The following is a 22,162-nucleotide window of genomic DNA, read 5'->3' on the forward strand; positions in this document are numbered from 1 at the left end:
GCCGAACAGCCTAATATCGTCCAGGTGCCTTTACAGGACTTTCTTGACCATGGTGAGTGTTTTGACTCTATGATGTATCAGTATGAGGTTTTGTGAGTCTAACTACATTAAGAGTACAGTAAAACCTGTGACTTTGAACACTCGCGTAAATTGAACACTGGTGTACATTGAACGGTTATTACGGAACCGACGCGTCTCGTAGACTAATAATCAGTGTTGTATTTACTATTGCCCCAAAACCTTACTTACTTTTTCCTTTTCGTCTGGCCATTGATTTTACTATTTACTTTGCTATTTACTTTTCATAATCTTCCTTCTTTACTTTTACTTACTTTTTACTTTTTTTATCGTAACCTTACTTACTTTTACTAACTTAGTAATCAGTAGTAAAATAGTATTTACTATTCGTGTTTTGCGACAAATCGCAGTACGCAACAAAAGTTTTCAGTTTTGCCATATTCGTTTCTGAAGCATATTACGTACCTAAAACAAAAATAACTGCTTGTACTACTCTGGGACAGTGTGTACACCGATTAATTTTAATTTGTGCTCAGAAATTTGTTTCAATGAAGCGATTTGGTTCCGTGTAAAATTACAGTACTTATGTTTTGACAAAAATTAGCAAAAGTCATTACACCGTATCGGGTGTAAAGGTAAGCATTGCAGTGAAGCGGCACTAGCTAGTATGCCTGGCAGTCACGTAACTCGCCCACCTAAGCGGTTCAAAGCGCGTCTGCAGTGCAGCGAAATTTTTGGTGATTCAGAAGAAAACCTGTACTGCCAAATGTAACTGCCATGGAAAAAATCATGTTCAGCAGAATTCTGATGACGCTCGTCACTTTTATCTGTTGCGGACGCTTAGTAAAAAGAATGTTTTACTAATTAAACTATTCCCTTTTCGCGCCTCTTACTTTTACTTACTATTTACTTTTCAAGCCTCGGCTGCTCTTACTTTTACTTTACTTTTACTTTTCCGTTTTGCTGCTTACTTACTTTTTACTTAATTAGTAAGAGGCAAAAATGGCTTACTAAGTACGGTTTACTATTTACTTTTACTAAGTAAAGCAACACTATAGACTATAACACAGGGGGGCCCTCGCGTATACTGAACAACTCCCTAAAGTGAACATTGAACAAATTAGCTGGAACGGATCTAACTATTTACTAATATTTAGACCTTTGAGAAGGAACAAAGCGTCGGAATCTGGTTTCGAGAGCGAAAAAAGCACGAAAAAAGCGCGTAACGGACCAGAGTTTATTAGACATTCGCTGGTTACAACATTAACTCCATCTAAAGCTAGATCCAGAATGGATCCAGAGACGGAGACAGAAACGGCATCTATCCCATGGAAGCGAGCGATACGATATGGATCGCGAGCTATGCGGAAACACAAACGTCGCACCGTAAATCGCTGACTTTTAATAATATTGAAAGTCTGCACAACAGAAATCAACAAGTGATCGGCACAACTCGATCGTAACACGTAGAGCCCGTTCAACAGTGTGCAACACCGTGCAGCACGTGCTATGCCGCGCCCACTATCAAAACGCAAGCCAATCAGAAGAGACACAACACAGACACGTAATCCTAAGGCGTAGCGCCACAGGCGTAGCGCCACTGACGTGAACGCTAGTGATCCCGGTCTCACATGCCTCTGGGGGGATGCCGAGCTCCTGTGAGGCTGGACACACTCCCGAATCCACGAGAAGACGACGGTCGCCAGTGTCTGTGTGTGCTCAAAAGAAAACATCAAATTCCTTATTCCATTTTATCACATCAATTCCATAAAGGCACAATTCCATTTAATACAATGTAAAATAAAGAGATCCAATTATAAAAATACTATCAAATCATTAGGAACAGATCAACAAAAGTATTAATCAAATGTAGACTAGGATCCTCCATTTCTGACTCGTAAAGGTCACAGGTCCTGTCCACCGTTTTCCGCACTTTGGCCCATTCCGCTCTGTTGAGCAATCCTGCGCATCCATAATGCGACTTCATCACAATCAGCTTGAGAATCGGGTGCGTATCAAGTACGACTTAGGAATACTGCTTCAATCTTTGGAATAAGGTGCGTATCAATTGTACGACTTCAAATGAGATCCATAAAAGGTCATGGAGGGACGTCGTGTAGACAAGCGTAGTTCGCTTCCTCCCTGGTAAAGGTCATCCTTTATTGAGATGATCCGTTGAGCTGTGCGACTCATCTGGGTTAATGGTCCCAAAAGGTCATGCGACTTAGATTCCGATACGGTGACTCTGTTGGGCAATTGATGATCCCAAAGGTCATCCGACTTTTCTTCAAACTTCCATTAAAGGTCATGGAGGGACTTAGCCAATTTTCTGCGGCTTTCAAGCACTTCTTTGCTTGCCTCTCTGGTAAAGACTTGATTTGACCTTTCCGTCGCACATCCAACTTCAACATGCCTCGAGCGGCCAGAGTGCCGGCAAGTCTTGTTCGCCGCTTGTGCCGCTTGTGGCTTACGTTATTACGAAATCCGGCTTGGTTACCGTAGTTTTCTCGTTTTAATTTTGTCACTGAATCGCTTAAAAGAGTGCCGGCATAGTTTACCGTAACAACTCTAATGAGGCCGGCTGGTTGCCGCATTAAGTTAACCTCATCAATATTCCACCTGTTGTCTTTCTCTTTTCGCCGCTTGTGGCCCTTTCGTCTTCAAGAGATCCGGCTTGATTACCGTCGTTTCTCTTGTCAATTTATAACACTGAATCGCTTAAGGAGGAGAGCCGGCTAACTGCCGTAACTACTCCCTTGGGGCCGGCTTTATAGACCGAATCAATTTCAACCCCAATAACACTCCACATGATTTCTTTTAGGCAATTCTGTGCTATAAACGCTGCAAACAACAAATACACAAATACAATTAATGTTAACATGTCACATATCACGCCCTTTATACAACACCATTTTTCATCTTTGTGACGTACCGACAAAATGCCGTAGACGTCCTTTCAATAGTGTGATCCTAACGATCAGCACTATTCCATTTCATTTGAATCGCCCTCGCCATCTCTTGGCGGGCGTTTCTTGGCACTTTCGGGTTGATTACGGTCAGATGTTCGATCAATTGGTTCAGTTGAATCAACTTCCATGACCTTTGACGGGTCAACTTCTCGCTGGCCACGACCTTTTCCTTGACGGCTCCGCTTAACCGCCTCAAGTCGATGGCGTGCGTCATTTTCTTCCAGTCGTAATTTCGGTTATCAGGGTCGCTGGCCAATCGACGTTGCACATCAGCGAGATTATCCCGAAGCTGCTGGTTCCGTATACCGCGTCGTCCCATCTGGTTAGGAGCGCGTTCCGAGCGGTCGCTTTTCTTCACCAGGAATTCATCGATGTACGTTTCAACTCCGTCCACTGGTTCGACGTAGTCACTTCCCAGGAATCTTTGATCTTATTGACCCTTTCTTCAACTTGGGAGGCATGGCGCTGTATCAAGTTGCCCTTTCCATTCGTGTCTTACACTTTTTCAGCGCCTTTCGAGCTGTATGCGCTATGCTGATATGTTCCATCGGTTGTCCCAATTTAGCGACATGAGCTCGGAAGAACGGTGGAATGTCGTCCTTCATAGTATTAGACACCAATTGATTCTGTGTCTTGTAATGTGCCAGTCTCGCGGCAAAGACCTTTTGCCCCATCCTTTTTGCGGCATAGTCCTTAGGATCCACCTGTAGTCCTATCGATGCTCTTGCTGCATGCAACTTGAAGGCTGGATTCACATGTCGTAAAACGTACTGAGCCACATATTCTTGTCGTTCGGGATAATCTGTGTAATAAAATTGTGTCATCCCAATTGGGTCAGTCGTATCCAGCGGCACATCCAATAGACTCAAATCCACTAAACTGTGTAGCCCATTCCGGTGGATAGGGAGATAACAATCTCGCGCAGAGTCGCGAGGGATGTATAGTCGATGGAATTTTCCTTCTTCCACTTCCTGTTTAATCTCTCTCGCATATCCTGAGTCAAGTAAGAATTGGCGCAGCTGATTCAGTATCATACCGATCTTGTTAGCTTCGGCCGAATCCGACTCTATTCCGAAGTATCGACAAATTTCAACTGTTTGCTCGTCAATATCATTCATATTATATTCCATATCGATGATATCCGGTTGTCGGTTATTGAATCTGGAGTTCTGTCGCTGTTCAGCCTGGCGACGATTATCCGGTTCACGAGGACCTTCTGATTCACGTCGATCTCCTGATTCGGGCTGCGACGGTTCGTTACTCGCCGGTGTAGCCGGTTGAAGGTCACTATCCAGAATCACATTTCGTCGATGGGTCACGTTTCTTGAGACGTTTCCGCAATCGAGCTGGTCCTTCCATCAAGTCATCTTCTTGTACGACACTCACAATTGGATCCACTACATGAACCATTGACTCCACCCGCTGATACTTTGGGGGTGAATCTTCCCTTTCCGCGCTCGATGACCTTTTACTCGCGCCAGATTCGAAACTCGCATAATACTTGGTTCGTTCTTGCCATCTCTTATCGTGTGGGTCTGGTGTTCGGTTTCGCGTATGTTCGCGTCTTTTATCCCATGACCTTTCAGGTGTTGACATTCTGACATTGCGGTTACGGAATGCAACTCCCATCGGCACCTAATGCCCTTGCTTTTCAGGTTCCGTACGGAATGTCTCCGCACGCCGTTTTTCTTCTCTTTCCCTTGTCGCTGCCAGAATCTTGGCTGTATCAATCTTCCGCTGGATGGTCATTTCTGTTATTTCATCTCCGTGGCGCACCCATCCTCTTCCGCCGCGGTAATCCCGGTCGCGAGAGCGTTCGCGTAACCTTTCAGTACGGTACTCACGTGTCCTTTCACGAGAGTGTTCACGTGACCTTTCACTCCGTCGTTCCGAAGTCCATTCATGTTCGCGTGAATGTCCGCGTGACCTTTCTCTATGCGGAGGCGATCGAGGTCGAATAAAACCTTCGTCCCGTTTGAAACTTCTGAGCGCCTGCAGCACATCGCTTTCAGTTTGGCGAGATTTTCGTAATTCGTCCATACGTCTTTCCACTTCCTTCTTTATGTATGGTGCCGGCGCGAATCCGTCTTGCAGTCGTTTTTTCTCCCGCAACAGCACTTTTAATAACTCGTCTGGCATAGCGGCTGGATCTTTCGTTAACGTTTCGATTTGAATGATTAGGGACTGACGTGTCAGATGCACTTCTTCTTCATTAAGGCTGGCTGTAGGGGGTACAGCTGAACTCGATGAACTGGGCAGCGCCTCTCGTGCAGCCTGTTCACTTGCTCTCTTATTTTCCGCATTAATTTTCGCGCGGATTTCATCCTCCATTTGCTGAACTCGCATCTTCTCTTGATCTTCTTCAAACTTCTTCCGATATGCGTCTGTTTGTGGACATTTCAACGGCTCCAAGGTGTCATCCCAACCAGGTTCATTGTTCCGGATCGCTTCTCGATAACGATCTTCGAATAGCATTCGCTCTTCTACTGGGATGCTGCCGTAATTTCTTGCGCTTATCAAGTTGCGGAAGACGTCCAGGTTCCCAGGTTTGGCTTCCGAGATCCCAACGAGTGAAACAATATGTGGGTCCTCCAGTTTGTGAATGCATGTATAGCACGGGAATTTCTTATCAACCTTTTTGTTATTCCGTAAACAGTTCGGACACTTTGGGTTATAGCCCGTAGACCGATCGATATCTGCCGTCGTTCCTGGACGTTTAGAAGTGGCTTGACCTTTCTGTGCCATCTTTTCGCTTCAACCTGCAATTATAAAACAATCCGTCATAGTAACCTTTTCCACGTCAATCTTTTCCATTCCTATCCATATCATGGCTTTTCTATCATTTTTACGCCTATTCCGCTACTGAGCTGAGACTTTCCTAGCTCCTGCTGCCCCTTTCTATCACTGTAACGTGGTGACCTTTCTCACGTTATCAGCACTTTCTGACTACTGTGACCTTTTCTATTAGTCTTATCACTGTTCAAATTAAACTCTTCACGTTCCATTCCCGTAACACTTTCTCTTTCGTTTTTGTACTGTTTTATGCTTTTTCTGTAATATGCAGGGTTCATTACTCGCTGCATATTACACTCGTCCCGTTTACTCGGATTCCTTCGCCGGTGGTTTGTACGGCTTGAAGTCGATTCGACCATCTGGATTAATATGAAGCACTTCGTCTGCGATCAAGGCTTCGACGGCGTTCTTAATCCACTCTTTATCACTTTCAATATTCAACTCTCCCAATTCATAATTGACGGCCATGAAGTTCGAAAGGTCATTCCATGACGCTCCATTGGTACCGCCAATGGCGTCCAAAGCCACGTCTGTGATGGCTATCTTCCAGGCCTCCAGTTCCATTTTCAGTCTGGGCGTTCGTTCCTGACCCTGGTTCGGAAGGTAGTAGACGACTTTTATGTCCTTGTTGTATTTACATCCCAACTTTCCTTCCTTATATGCTCGTTTCAGGGCTCGTTCAGTCATGTTGAGTGACGACCTTCCGTTCGTATTTATTGCCACTTGTCTTTTCAAGTCTGTACCGAGCATTTCTTTTTCTCGAATGATCTGGAGCGCAGCCTGGACTTCGTTCCATGTACGATTGTTCACGTCCAATGCTGGTCCTAGCGTGTAATCTGTAGCCTCCTTTCTTGGCGTACCGCTACTCTTCTGTGAGGATGCCGAATCCGTTGGGTCAGTTGTCGCTGTTTCGTCAATCCTCAGCTTTGCCAATGATCCTGATGATGACCCCGCCGATTTCGGTTCTGCTGTCTTCTTTTCCTCTTGTGGCAAAGTCTCATGACCTCCCACTTCACCTGCTGACTTCGATCGCTTTTTCTCGAAGACTTCCTTTAGTGGTATGAACAATGATTTCTGAAACACCTGGCGCGCAGAGGCCGCTTCTGCTTCTGCCGCTGCTTTGTCCATCGGGAGCATGACCTTTTCTTTCTCCCGCTTTTCTCCCGAAGTCTCGTGACCTTTCGGTTGAACTTCTGCGGCGGTTCCAGATGTTTTCTGACCTTTTGACTGTTCGTCTTTTTCTGTCACAGTTCCAGAAGGAGCCGTTACTGTAGTATCGTCATCGCTTCCCGATTCCGAGTCCATTGGTCCTTTTTTCCTCGACACTTTCGGGACTTGTGATTTCAGCCTCGCCGCTTCTTCTTCAGCCGTTTTCCGTGCAATCTGATCCAATATCGGAGTTGACGGGTCTCCGCTCAATGGAACTGTGACCTTTTCCGTGTCCTGACTGTCAGACATATGACAGTGGATCTGTCTTTCCGGTGGTATCAAACCAACTCTCGTGTATCGGATTGGATATCCTTTATTTGCGTTTGTTGTAGCAAGGACATTCTGTTTAATCAGTCTCGGCAGTACACGCTCAGTTGCCGTATCGATTTCTTTTATCATTCCGATTCCATCGTTCCGAACTGCGTTGATGTATTGGCTGATCCGGTGACTCGTTGACCCTAACGGGCTTGTCATCCCTGCGATTGCCCTTTCTACTCGCATTGGGACGGCTTCGTTCGGCGTTGTCAGCGCTTTATCCGAACTAGCTGGTCTGAACAACTTGGCCTCATACGAAAAACTCCGGTGCTTCTGTATAAGTTTTCCTGCGTTCCGCGCGAATTCCAATACGACGTCGAACTTTCGTTTAGTGAAGCTACGACGTTGTTTCTTCAAATATGTCTTCAGGCCCGCTTTGAATTTGGATGTCACCGATGCTGTTCTTATTCGTGTGAAATTTTTCTCAGCTCCGTTATACGCGTTGATGATTTCATCGACCGTGGTCAAATTATCATCATCTGGACCATCAAATTCTTCATCCGAGGTGAAGTCCAGTTCGCTCTCTCCATCTGGTTCAGTATAATTAACCAGCGCCAATGCATCGATTTTCGTAACTGTCTTGCCCTTTCCTTTGGTTTTAACGGGTTCGCTCTTTGCTTTTTTCCCTTTATCCAAAGCCTCCGCTAGACTTCTTGGTTCAGTAGTCCTTGATCGTGTCGTTTTCGAATCCGTATGTGACCTCGCACTAACCGTCGAAGTGCTTGGAAGGCTCACTTCCGATGCCTCCGATTCACGCGAAGTCTACCGTTTCGCTTTTTCGCGGATCTGTTTGTCCTTACGCTCTTTTGGCGTGAATGCAGAGATGACGATGGGGACAACTTGTTTCACTGCTATGACCTTTCCTTTGGGTTTTGACGGCTCTGCTGTAGCCGATTGGATAACTTTCTTTGAATTCGTAGGTGTCGATGACCTTTCTTCAACTTCGCCGACTGACTCGTCCAATATCTCAACATCATGAGACGCTGGTTCATCTCTTTTCTTTGATCCTTCCCTTTTCTTCATTCCGGTGCTTGTGCTATCGCTTTCATCACCGCTCTTTTTCTTCTTATCTTCTTCCTCCTGTCGTTTCTTCTTCTCTTCTTCTTCCCTTCGTTTTTTGAGGAAATCGCCTTTCTTAACCTTCTCGCGGTTCATAGCTTCTTCCAGTTTTGGCGCTTTCCTCGGTCTTGACTGCTTTTGAGGGCTTTTTGTGTTTCTCCGCCATTTCCTCATCTGAGTCTTCTTCTTCAGCTGAGTCCTCATCTTCCGACTCTGGTTCAACATCACCAGGTGGATTAAATGGGCGCAGTTTGGTTCGTCACACTGAAGGTGATCATGGCTTCCTTGGGCAATCTCGAGTACTCTTTGTAGCGAACGTCTGGCCCCTCCGGTTTCAGTTACGTTTGCCGATGTGCCCTGCGCCTCTTCCGTCTCTCCGGCTCCGCCTTCTTGTGCCGGGGGCTGAATTTCCAAGTGCGCTGTCTCTTTCAGCTGTCCCTGTGAGACGACCTCCCACAAAGGGTTTTTCTTGGCGTCATAAAACACCGTTTTGTACGATCCATCTTCCATTCGTCTTGTGAGTCGGAAATGCGCTTCGTCGATCTCCGCTCGATGCCTCATCATGCTGATCAATGTACTCGCTTGAACTACGGCATCTGTTCGGTCACTTTCAGGTATCAGATCCCATAGCTGCTCAATGGCTGCCTGATTCGCGGTTCGGGCGCTTTCCTCTGATACATCCCATGGAGCATATGGAATCGGGTCTCCTGTTATCGGATCAACTATCACTGCAGTTATGGTTTCCTGAGCTTCTCCGTTACCAGCAAAAAGTCTGAGGGTGACCTTTCTACTTGTCGCCTCTGTATATCTCAGGACCGACTCATAATCATCTGACGATCGTTTCTTCGGATCTGGATCCGCCGTCGGTTTTGAGCGAGTTCTCTCTTTGGTCAACAATTTGCCGTCCGTTGTGTATGTATATGCCAAGTGGTCGTCATTTGTGCCCACTTTGATACGGATCCATGCATCTTCTTCAGTCGCAACTTTAGATACCACGTGTTTCAGCATCTGAATGAGAACCCTTGGATTATGACGTTCTTCTGGGGGAATAAACTGTAGCGCCTCGTTGACTACCGTTTTTGACTCTTCCCCAATGGCATCCTTGACTGACCTATCCGCGAGGGGATTATACGAGTCGATCTCTTTGTTCGTTTTCTTATCGACTATTCGTGCCGTAACCTTTCGTTCTTTATGGTCTTCCCCAGTGTATTTGGCCGTAAAACTTCTGCACTTCGGGAATCGGATCTGACCTTCTGTTCCGGACGGCGTGGGTGGTACACTCTTTCTACCCACTGGGACTGGTCCTTGTGGCTTAACCGGCGGTGCTTTAGTCGTCGTGACCTTTTTGGTACGCTGCTCCTTTTTGTCAGTTTCTTTTGGGCTTGTCGTCGGTGGTCGTACTCTTTTTCCACTTTTCGCTGTCCCGCTAGACGGTTCCGTAACCGAACTGGTCCGTCCTCGTGTTGATCCTGCAGTCGAGCTGGCCCGTGACCTTTCTGCTCGTTCAGTTAATTCGGCATCAATCTTTCTCTTTGTTGCCAACAGGTCCTCGTCCGTCATTTCATCGACCGGGGCGTCCTTTTCAGCTATTGGTTTGGATGGTCCCGCGACGCTGGTAGTCGGCGTCTGTCTTGTTTCTGGGAACACCTTGAGATATCTAAGGATCTTTTCGACAGTCTCCGGCCACCTTCTACCTTTTATTGTCGGATGATATTGCCACATCGATGCAACTTGGATTGCGTATTCCTTGCGCTTTGCTTCAACCTGTTTCGTCTTATCTTTCATGGCAATGTGGCATGGTTTGATAACAGCTTCCAAGCTGATTAACTTTCCATACCATGCGTGTTCGTCTTCAACTCGCATGTGGATTCTGTAAAGGTCACGGCATTTCCGATTGAAGTCGCGGATGGCTTCTAAGTCGGCTTCCGTCAGTTTTTCCTTTTATCCACTATTAAATTCAGGTTCGGGTCATCATCTCTCAAGTCCAAAGGAAGCTTCGGTGCGTATTCATGTATTGAGGGTTCGCCTGTGGGCGTAAGCCGTAAACCATCTGGTCCAGTCTGATCCAAATTGGGACCCAGTGACGGTAAAATGCCTCTCGGTCGCCTTCCTCCTCTGTGTGGCGAATTACGATGAGGGCGCTGCGCTCCAAGTTGCTGCGGTGTTCTCATGCGAGGCGCTCCGATGTCCGACAGTGACAAGCCTCCCGTCTCCGGAAAAGGTGGTAATATCGGGGATGACCTTTGTGATCGCGCTGGAGTTACCATCATTCCGCCGAATCCTCCCTGTCCCGTAAATCGGCTCGGTGTAGTCTGTTGCGGTGGCGGCATCAACATTCTTGCCGGTCCCATTATCACCTGTGAGGGTCCCGACGGTGGAGTATACGATCCCGGGTACGGTTCATAAGGGGTGCCCGTTACTTGTCCCGAATACTGGGTTCCGGCAGGTGAGCCGTGGTGCACCCAGCTAACCGTGTCCTGGTAATTCATCTGCTGTCCTGGATCGTGATACACGTAATACCCTTGGTCGCCGTAGTAACCTCCTTGAACTGTTCCAGGTTCATTCTGAGCCGTTCCCGCTGACGACGTCGATCCCTCACCGTATGAGGTGTCGTAACCGTATTCACCTTCCATTCTTATAGGTGTCGATGCTTTTAATGGGTTTCCAATACTTTCCGAATCAGAATTATCCGAGTTTTGCCGTTCCAGTCTTTCCATTAACTGTGCTTAGCTTCTATAAAAATGAAACAATAAAGGTTAACTTTTTTGCACAGTGGTGACCTTTCTTTTTGCCTTCCCAACTCCTATTTTTAATCTAATGTGACCCCTTATTTATGTCTATGTGGTTATTTGTTCTCGCGTCCTTTAGTTATCCGATCAAGAAGTTCCTTCTCGGTTGCATCCTCAGGTTCGCCTTTTTGGGTCAGTAGTTCCGTAGGAGTTGGTTTCTTCTTCTTCTGCTTGACCTTTCGCTCATTGATTGCTTTCGCTATATCGCGGCCCAATTGTTCAGCTTTTGATTTGACCGCCTCTATTTCCTCTTCTCTCTTTCTTATGAGGTCGTTCTCATTGCCGGTAGCAGTGCGTGGTTCGAAAAAATTCGAATCGCGCTCTGATATCTCAGCGCCAGTTCGCTGTTTCGGAAGGTCATCCTTATCTCCGGTAGCAGTGCGTGGTTCGAAAAAGGATTGTTGCAAGTCCTTTTCGGAAGTACGCTCTGGTACTTTGAAACTCGGTTCGGTATCTTTTTCCAGTGACCTTTCTGCTAAGTTTCCAGCTTCTGCGTTCAGCTTTATCGTAACTGCCGTTTCGAAATCCTTATCCTCTTTCTTTTTTCTTCCTCTTTTGTTTCTCGGTTTATCTCCGTTTAACGTATTCGTTTGGCCTTCTCCCATTTCGGGTAGCGGAGGTGGTTCGAAAAATGGCTTCTGTTGTGTAACTGAGTCATTTTTCGGACTCCGCTCTGATTCGTCTTCTTTTCCGCTAACATTCTCCATTTCAGGTAGCAGAGGTGGTTCGAAAAATTGATTGGTACCATTTTTCGAAGCATGCTCGGCTTCTTCCGTTTCTTTTTCGTTCAACGTTCGTTGCGAATTTTTCTCGTCGGGTAATGGCGGATGCCATGGTTTCAAGCGATCAATGGAAACTACTTTTAAGTCTGCTTCTTTCTTCGGGTTCTGTTCAATGACCTCGGCTTCGTTTGGTCGCGGGAAACTGAGAATCTTCCAAACTTTATCGTACTTCGATTTAAAGTCCGATTGGTTTTCTTTCTTCCCTTGTTTCGTATCCTTTGGTAATCGTATCAATACAAAATCTCCCATTTTGAAGTTCGGTTCCGATTTCTTCTTATTGTAAATTTCCGCGTTTTTCTCATAAGCGTCTTTGATGTTACATCTCGCAACTTCTTCAGCAAAGGTCAAGTTTTTTTTCATGGTCTCAACCCATTCATCTGGAGTGCCATAGTCATCCGGTATATTCGTTTTTGTGACCACATCCTCCGGCATTGTCATTTCTCTGCCGTGTAGCATATAGTATGCTGAATATCCAGTTGTGGCGTGCACAACTCTGTTCATTGCCGAAATAACATATGGAAGGTACTTATTGAACTTTCTTTCGTTTCCCGCTTTCAGGTATTGCGCCAAGCCGTCCGCAATTGTCTGCATCTGCCTTTCAACTTGGCCTTGACCTTCTGGGTGATATGCGGTTCCGAATGTGTGTTTAATCTTAAACACATTGGTGACCTTTGCCAATACTTCAGCTGTAAAGTGTCGTCCGCGATCCGTATGCAGGATGTGCGGTGCTCCGTGTACCAATATCACGTGCTTCACGAACACTTTAGCGAATTCTTTAGCCGTTGCTGTCTTCATCGGTACCGCAATCACATATTTCGTCAGTTGGTCGATAAACACCGCTATGTACTTGTATCCGCGTTTCTTCGTTGGTAACAGCGGTCCTTTCAGATCAGCGTACACTCGGAAGAACGGATGTCCAACTTTAATCTCTTGCAATTTTCCGGGTGGGCATTTCCTCGGTGTTTTGCGGAACTGGCAACCTTGGCACGCGAGTATGTAATTCTTCACGTCTGTACTCATCCTGTCCCAGTAATATCGTAGTCGGATTGCAGATAATGTCTTTCAAATCCCAGATGTCCTGCTGCTTTCTCGTCGTGCAATGCGTGGATTATCGCTCTTCGCATTGACAACGGTACGACATATGACCTTTCAAGTTTCCCATTTTTATCTTTTACTCGGTACAATATGCCGTTCCACAACTGGTAATGCACTTCGAATTTCGATCTTGTTTCCGCGTCTGGTAGATGTTCCAATTCGTCTATGATCATTGCCAGATGAGGATCTTTCAACTGTTTATTGCGCAATTGCAAGTTCGAGTCATCCACTTCTTCTTCATCACCTTGCAGGTTAACAATGCGGACTGTCGCTGTACTGAGTTCATTCCAATCCTTTGATGACCTTGCAGCGTGGTAACGGTTTGTACCTCTTTTTCGTCTGTTTTGGGAATCTCAGCAGTTTGATCGGACATTCGTTCAACGCTTGTGCCACTTTATCCGTTTCCCAAAGGTCATCTCTATTCTCCGCTCTATCATCAAGTCCTGTGACCTTTCCATTCTGCATTTTAGATTCCGCGTCAAGTCCGGTGACCTTTAAGTCACTGACCGTGGGCAACCAGCTTTTCACTCGGTTCACTTTCGCTTCGTTTTCAGCCGACTCATTCGCCGTAACTGAAGTGACCTTTAATCGTCTCTCTCTCTGTTCCACCATCTGCAGGAACAGCTGTCCAATTTCAATTGCTGGTTCTTTCGTGTCAAATTCCTTCTTGTAGTCCTCGAAATTTGGAATCTCATCAAATTCCTCCTCTTGGCATGTTGGCCCTTCAATCGGCGCTCTCGATAACGCGTCCGCATTGTCACAGTACTTTCCCGGTTTGTATTCAATTTTAAACTGATGACCTTGTAATGCCATTGCCCATCGTGTCAAACGCGGGTTCATTCCTACTTTATTCGTTTCTGACCTCAGCAAGTTCGTCAGCGCCTGATGATCCGTCCTTACGGTGAATTCTGCGTAATCGATATACGGCTTAAATTTCCTGACAGCGAACACTACTGCCAGAAACTCCCATTCCGTTACACCGTAATTTTTCTCCGCTCTATGTAGGACGCGACTGGCGTACGCGATCGGATGTCCATCTTGTGACAGTACGGCTCCGATTCCTTCTTTGCTCGCGTCGCATTCAATGACGGTCGGTTTTGCGGGGTCAAACTTTGCCAGTACTGGACCTTCACACAACAACTTCTTCAAACTATTGAACTCTTCTTCATGTACTGGAGTCCAGTCCTTTTTCACGTGTTTATCTTGTCTCAGCAACTCATACAAGTGGCAAGTCTTCTGTGCGTATCCCATTATGAACTTGCGATAATAATTCGCCAGTCCAAGGAATGACCTTAACTGCCTTTCTGTTTGAGGCCGTTTAAATTCTGAGACCGCGGTGAGTGACCTTTTCGGGGTCCATTCTGATTCCATCTTCACTGAGTATGTGACCCAGAAATCCCATTTGTCTCATTCCGAATTCGCATTTCGTTGGTTTTATTGTGAATCCCGCTTCGACCAGGCTCATTAGGACGTTTCTCAGGTTCTGCATGAAGATCGCCCAAGTCTTTCCGGGGAAGATAACGTCATCAATGTACCCGAAAACGCAACCCTTTCTTTTTGCTTTCGAGAGAACTTTATCCATACACAATTGAAATGTTGCTGGTCCATTGCAAACTCCAAATGGCATTCTTTTAAACCGGTACATTCCATCTTGTGTTACAAAGGTCGTCTTATTGATTGACGCTGGGTCCATTGGAACCTGCCAGAATCCACTTTGTAGATCCATTTTTCCGTAATATTTGTTGCCTGCGCACGCGTCGAGCAACTCATCTGGGTTCGGTAGCGGGTAGTTATTCTTTCTCGTCAGCTTATTAAGCATGATGTAATTGACACAAAATCTGGTTCCCATTGTTCCGTCGCCATTTTTCTTTATCGCAAATACGACTGGGAAACTCCACTCGGCGTCTGACGGCTCAGTTACATCTTGTGCCAACATCTCTTCGATATGCTTCGTTATAAACTCGCGGCCTGTCCAACTCGTTCTGGCCGGGTTGCATTTAACTGGTTTCGCATCTCCCGTATCGATTACGTGGGTGACCCCTTTCACATCTCCATACGGTTTCTTTGATGTGGGTAAGACCTTCCAGAATTCCCAGAACGCGTTATACACATCATTCTTCTGTTCTTGGGTAAGGTCAGGTCCTAATTTCAAATTTTCGATTATCTGTGTAAGTTCAGCTTTCGTTGTATCATCCACCTCAGGGTCCTCGAGTACGTTCTTTACTGTCCCTGCGTTGACCTTTACATTTTCCATATGTTCATACAGCTCAACGTAGCCGAGAAGCTGATTTTTCTTCACAATCCGGTATTTGCTACTATGATTCGCAATGACGATTTCGAAGTATTTTCCTCTGTGGTCAGTCACTCCTGCCAACGGTTGCACTTCAGTTTCCACTTGTGGGACCGGTGTAAACATCAGCTTGTTTTGGGCTGGTGCATATTTTCCCATCTTGACCTTTACCCTTGTGCAGTTTGACGGTTTCAATTTAATTCTTTGATCACTGTAGACTTTAATCACATCTTTCGACATTCTGTCTTTTTCCACTTTCAACCTTCTGACTTTAATATCCTTTTCTTTTTCCTCATCTACTTCGTCATCCTCATCCAAGTCCATTAAATCCTCTTGCTCCGAAAGGTCACTTACACCTGAATCTTCCGAAGTTGTTGAGTTATCACTTGAACTCATCCACTCTGAATCTGAGTTACTGCTCTCATATTCTTGTACAGTAGCTTGACCTTTGTTAGCTTTTTCGAGTGGGCGTTCGTCAACTCCTTCGTCTTCTGATGAAAGATCACTTTCGTTTTCCCGCGAATCGCTAAGTTTTTTCGCTTTCGAATTTTTGAGCAGAGGTTTGTCCCCTTCTTTTGCCTTTCGTCCGTTTTGTGCGGCAACTCTTGGGTGACTCCTTGCTACCCGGATTTTCGTTGGTGACCTTTCTGATTGTTCGGAGTTTGCCCTTTCTTCGTCCGATTTTGACTTTTCCCATTCATTTATTTCTTCAAGGCTCGTTAATGGCTTTTCGGTCAACTCGACCGGCGGACATTCCTCACCGTTATCGAGTGACCTTTCCCCGTTTTTTGCCTCCGTTACTGGGTTTTGTTGTTCATTCGATATCCTCTCAACTTCCTCTTTGAACTTCTTCCACATTTGTCCTCTATCTGTTAACATCCGTGCGATGTCGAAAGCCGACTTTGAACTTTCTTCCGTTTCGTTCGATCCTCCTTCGACTATCTCTTCAACTGGTTCTCTTTCCCTGTTTCTTTTGCTGTCCCCTTATCAACTTCATCCTGTTGAACTGTTTCGTAACCTTTAGGTCGTTTAGGACCAACAAAGATGCAGTTTGCCATCAGCTCTTCGGTGACCCATTCATCATTTGGAATCGTTTCATACATGCACCATGTATCACCGCCTCGTTCGGGGTAGTCCACTCCATCTGGATCTGGTGCAAAGGTCACCTTTTTCTTTTGCATTAATCCCGGTAGCCTTCTTTTCCGGGTTACTTGTAGTTCTCGCATCTCTTTTACGTCGAATTTGGGGATTTCTTCCTCGAATTTCTTCCAGTATTTCTCGAATGCTTTTTCGTTTCCCTCTTTTAACGCGTTGTAGTATACTTCAAGTGATTCGTAGACAGGTGTACCAAGTCCTGCCGGGAAGATAATCGTCCTTCCTTCACCTTTATACATGTGGTTCACACGGAAGTCCCAGAAAAGGTCAACTCTCGCTTCTTCCCACATTTCTCCTTCTTCGGTCATCTCTTCTATCTCTCGTTCAAATCTTCTTTCTGTTGCTACCGGATCGAGAGGATCTTGGATTCCTTTCTCGACCCGTTGCAACCAATGGTTTAGCCATCTGCCTCTTCCGATTATAAAACTTTCCACGCATGACAACCACGTTCGATATCTATTCCAATGATACCGTTCGATGTGTGGTTTCCACATTTCGTTTGTCCGCATGATGCTTTTCTCTTCCTTTTGGGCATGACCTTTAAGGTCTGCTAATGCGGCGTTACATTTCGGTCATTCTGAAAGGTCATCTCGAGATGCATTTTCACAACATTCTGCACATTCCCATTGTGGTTGTATTCTGCACGGGTCTTCAAAGTAGCCGTGATGACAACCCCTAGCTCGCTCATCTGGAGTTAGTGTCCTTTCACTCGCTCGCGGTTTAACTTCTTCCTGTGCTTTAGTATCTTCCTCACATTCAGTTTGGGTCACGCTTTTGTCCTCAGAGGATATGTCGATGACCTCTGGTTCTTTTTGTGTTCGGTGACCTTTCAACTGTTCGAGCGCCTTGTTACGAATTTCACTTGTGAACATCTGCTCCTCTTCGGCAATTCGTTTCAATACCCGTAACCTTTCACTCTTTTTATCCTTCCACACTTTAGCCGTCTTTATTCCCAGTGCCTCTGGTACTGGGATAGGCTTTGCCCACTCCATGTCTGGCACAAGCGATTGTTTCGCTGCAACTGCCGCTTCTTTCTGTGTTGCAATTATCTCTTCAAGCGTTGGTGACCTTTCGGTAGCAGGACGTGGTTCGAAAAGGTTCGAAGTACGCTCTGGTTCCAAGTTCTCAACTGTCGCTGGTGACCTTTCGTCTTCCTTTCCCAGTGCCTCTGGTGCTGGGGTAACTTCTTCAACACATTCTTTTTCTGTGGCTCCTTGTTTACAGTCATCTGCGATCATACTTCTCCCGTCCGGGAGAAATATGATCGCCTCATCCATGTCTGGCGCAAGCGGTTCCTTTTTCCTGTCGTTGACATTTTTGACCTTTCCACTTCCACTTTTCTTCTCCGGTGCCTCTGGTACCGGAGAAGAAAAGTGGCTTTTCTTTATTTGTTCGCTTCTCTGTCGTCATTTTACCACCGGTGGCCTTTTCCACATTCTGCACTTGCTCATTTGCTTTTGTGCTGTGCACGTGACCTTTAGTCACTTTGTTTACCGTTTGATGGATCAGTTCCTCTTTACGGTTTTCATTTCGCTTATCTCGCAGCTTCTCGATGACTTCGGTTGTTATTTGGTCGGCTTGTTTCAGTTCATCTGCTTCACTGTTTTTCATCTCATCTGGTGACCTTTCGTATGTAACCATGTCATATCCTTTTTCGGTCATCCATTGCATCACTTTTGCAGATACTTCATTATTCGTTTTCGTTGGGTCAATTTGCGAAGACATCCCGTCTGTTCGGGCTGGTGACTTGTCGTTAGCGTCCTTCTGTAGTGCTTGCGATAAGTCCCGTGACCTTTCGACTGCGTTACTCTGTTGCGTTTGCGCCATCTCGTTTGATCGTTCTTTTTGTTCGTTTTCCGCTAAGTCCTGTGACCTTTCGTTGCGCTTCATGACAAATCCGCCGCCCGTCAACTTTTGTATGGGGACTTTTTCTCCATAATTCGGCGGTTTATCCTGTGGCGGAGCGTTACGTGAGTAAATCCAATCGGCGAATGTCTTCTTATATTCCTCTGCATTGAATGCTGGGACTGGGTTCGGTGACCCTTGGGCTGGTTTCCCGGTAACCAACTCTTCTAATCTTTTCCTCTCGTGTTGCGTTCGCAATTCTTGCATGTCCCAGTAATCTTCTTGTGACATTCGCGCTTTCTGTTTTGCTTTTGGCGTCACGGGTATCCACATTCCGTGATTCCCATTTGGTCTGTAGGCCACTTTTTGCCACCTTTCCTTCTGTTGCAGTGTTACTGCGTCCACAAGTGAGTCGTCGGAGTTCTGTGCCATTTCATTATTCTTTTGCTGCGCTGTTCGCAGTGTCAAGTCTGTTTCTTGACCTTTTAACAGGACGCTGTCGCCGTGACCTTTAGCATTCACACTCGCTCCTTGACCTTTCACTTGGACTTTTCCAACGGAAGGTGACCTTTCATCTTTACTACTAACGGTGATATTCTGCTTAATCCATTCTTGCCTTGCCAGCTTCTCTGCTTCGTCTTCTGAACAATTCCAAAACTTTGGCTTTGGCTCCCCGTAACAATCGCAACTTGGCTCATTCGCCTTATCGTTTTCTGCCAAAAATTTCCAAAATTTCGCATGCTGCTCGTTTTCTTCTTGCGCAGTATCGTTCTGCGGTTTCTTCTGATTCAGCAGCGCCTGTTTAATCTTTGCGTTCCGTTGTGCGCGTCGTTGCGCTAACACTTCTTCGCTGCAATACGGTGACCTTTCATTTTGCTGCACTTTTTGCAGTGTCGCGCTACCGTCACGACAATTTCCACTCGCAGTACCATTCTGCGGTGACCTTTGGTCCCGTTGCGCGTTTCCACTCGCAGTACCATTCTGCGGTGACCTTTTGTCCACTTGAACGTTTCCACTCGCAGTACCATTCTGCGGTGACCTTTGATTCTGTGACGGTATCCCTATAACCGTTCCATTTCCTTTTTGCGAAGACGACATCCATATAGCCGTTTCTCTTTGCTGTGGCGGCATCCATCTAGCTGTTTCCTTTTGCGCTGACGGCATCCATATAGCCGTTGCAGTGGTCACATTCACTGCAGTACCATTCTGCAGTGGTGACCTTTCCCTTTTATCCGGTGGTTTAGGGTCGGGACGATCAGTAGGCTCACCGGTGCCTACTGATCTTGCCCGTTTCCCTGAACCGGCGCCCCACCTTGTTGCACGCCTTGCACATTTCCTTGCACATTTCCTTGTTGTTGTCCAATATCGTTTGCCGGGTTAGGATTCTGTCCGTTGCCATTGTTGTATTGGCCACCACCCTGTTGGTAGTTACCTTGGCCGCCTCCATTGTTCTGGCCTCCTCTGAAATTTCCGCGGCCGAAGCCTCTGCCCCTTCCTCTGAAGCCGCCGCGCCCAAAGCCACCACGGCCGTAGCCGCCATTCTGGCCACCGCCATTTCCATTTCCGTAGTTCCCGTTTCCATTCCCTTGTTGGTTTTGGAAGTTTGCTTTGTGCTGATACCATTGGGTGATGAGGTCATATCCGTTATTCACCGCTAGGCGCCAAGCACCAAGCCCGCGCAGTCGTTGCCACTCGTTGAAGGCGAACAGGTTCGGGTTCTGGTCCGGTGGTGTGTTGGCGAACTTGCATCCTTGTGTTTGGTGATTGCCACTGTTGATCACTTTCAACACTTTCAAAGGTCACTGTCGATCACTTTCAGATCGTAAAGGTCACTAAAATGGGTCAATTTGATCAATTCCAACTTTTTGGTAAAGGTCACTTTTCAAAGTCAAAAGTCAACTTCTGGTCTCAAAGGTCACTTTCCAGCTCAGTTTTCAAGTTAAAGGTCTATTTCCAGCTCAATTCTATCAAAGGTCACTTTCTAGCTCGGTTTCGATCAAAGGTCACTTTTCCTTTGTCTGAACGTAAAAGGTCACTTCTCGACTCAATTCAAGTTTAAAGGTCAGTTTCCCGCTCAATTATCTCATCTTAAATCAAGTTTCCCCTTACGACTCGAGTTCAACGGAAAATCCCCATTCGGGTTGTTTACTTCGTTCTGATTGGTCCGCTAGCTCAAAATATTCAGTTCAAATTTCGGCCAATCACGGCTCAGATAACTGACCAATCACACTGAACCATTTAAATTTTATATTAGCCTGACGTCACGGTCAACGGCCAGACATGCGCGCCGCGTGCAAAACTCCGCCTACTTCTACGCTCAGCTCAGTACGGACCAATAGAAATTGTCAATTTTACCAACTAGCCAATCCCGTAATTAATAACGGTTTTTCTACCTGTTAACCGTCCGTTCCACGGAAAAGTGATCCAGATGATCCAATTCTTCTCCACCGTCCGTTCCCGCGCTGCCGCTTTTCCGTAGCGGTTGTGCCGCCCGCTTTTTGTATGCTACTGTGCCGGCTGACTGCCTTAGCAACAGTAGTGGTGCTCTACTCCAGTTTGGAGGAGTCTGATCTGGTCTTTTCCGTGCGCCCCTTTTGGCGCTTCGCCGCTTGTGGCCCACGGCTTAGGCTTCGCTGAAGCCTTGCCGAGTATCAGTGACACCAGTGTAGGTCTTCGCTGAAGACTCTACACCGAAGAACACTGACGACTGAGATCTTGCACTCTTGCACAGCTAAGGAAACAGCACGGGTCTTCGCTGAAGACACTGTACCGAAAACCAAAGCTGGTGGAATCCGCGTTCGGTTGAGGAAATTGCACCGCTTGTGGTGTGCGCTTTGCTGTCTATGCAGACCTGTGCCTTACTGGTAACAGAAAACACGTCGGATAACAGGCCAACTTTGCCTGACACAAATCAAATCAAATCAGAGAACCGCTGTCGGCTCTGCTACCATCTAAAGCTAGATCCAGAATGGATCCAGAGACGGAGACAGAAACGGAATCTATCCCGTGGAAGCGAGCGATACGATATGGATCGCGAGCTATGCGGAAACACAAACGTCGCACCGTAAATCGCTGACTTTTAATAATATTGAAGGTCTGCACAACAGAAATCAACAAGTGATCGGCACAGCTCGATCGTAACACGTAGAGCCCGTTCAACAGTGTGCAACACCGTGCAGCACGTGCTATGCCGCGCCCACTATCAAAATGCAAGCCAACCAGAAGAGACACAACACAGACACGTAATCCTAAGGCGTAGCGCCACAGGCGTAGCGCCACTGACGTGAACGCTAGTGATCCCGGTCTCACATCCACATGATTTTTGATTTTTATGCGCGAAAATAGCGTAAAAAAGGCCTGCTAACGGGACTGTCCCCCTTGAGGCGGCGCCTGTTCGCTTTCAGGGGCAGCTTTAAAACGCAGAAGCGTTGGCTCCACGGGCGCCCGCATTGAACAGGCGTCAAAAAATTTGGAATCGCAGGTGTTCAAAGTAGAGGTGGGAACAGGACGGCTATCTTGCCCTGAACCTGTACTTTTTCGATTTTTCTCCTCCCTGAACCTGTCCTGTCCCTGAAATTTACCGTGTTGACCAACCTGAACCTGTCCTGAGCCTGGTAATACTCACCCTGAGCCTGACCTGAGACCCTGAACGCATTAAAAATTAGATATAGTTTTTTGGATTTTTTACGCATTTGCGAAACTGTAAGACGAAAAATTGCTGGTAACGTAACAAGCTACCGCGCATTTGTGGGTTTAGCGTAACGAGGTAGCGTGTGCGTTTTCACCTTAAGGCGCTTATTGTACTTTTCGGGGGTCTTGACCCCCGAGTTTTAACTTACGGGC

At 46.4% G+C, this 22,162-nt stretch overlaps 1 protein-coding gene across 1 annotated transcript; it reads right to left on the minus strand.

Moving 5' to 3' along the window:
• Positions 1-4,387: 4,387 nt before the first annotated feature.
• Positions 4,388-20,725, minus strand: LOC129601216 (RNA-binding protein 25-like). Its single transcript, XM_055499958.1, has 2 exons — positions 20,713-20,725; positions 4,388-5,746 (listed from the first exon to the last, which is right to left on the minus strand). The coding sequence occupies exon 2, from the start codon at positions 5,730-5,732 to the stop codon at positions 4,623-4,625; it is 1,110 nt and encodes a 369-aa protein (XP_055355933.1). The 5' UTR covers positions 5,733-5,746; positions 20,713-20,725; the 3' UTR covers positions 4,388-4,622.
• Positions 20,726-22,162: the final 1,437 nt, after the last annotated feature.

The sequence above is a fragment of the Paramacrobiotus metropolitanus genome, unplaced genomic scaffold (assembly GCF_019649055.1).
Source record: "Paramacrobiotus metropolitanus isolate TYO unplaced genomic scaffold, Prichtersi_v1.0 Parri_scaffold0000220, whole genome shotgun sequence".
Taxonomy (NCBI): domain Eukaryota; kingdom Metazoa; phylum Tardigrada; class Eutardigrada; order Parachela; family Macrobiotidae; genus Paramacrobiotus; species Paramacrobiotus metropolitanus.

Bases quoted from the DNA above. Each gene is read 5' to 3' on its own strand.
- LOC129601216 (XM_055499958.1), bottom strand. From the start codon at position 5,732: ATGGCACAGAAAGGTCAAGCCACTTCTAAACGTCCAGGAACGACGGCA.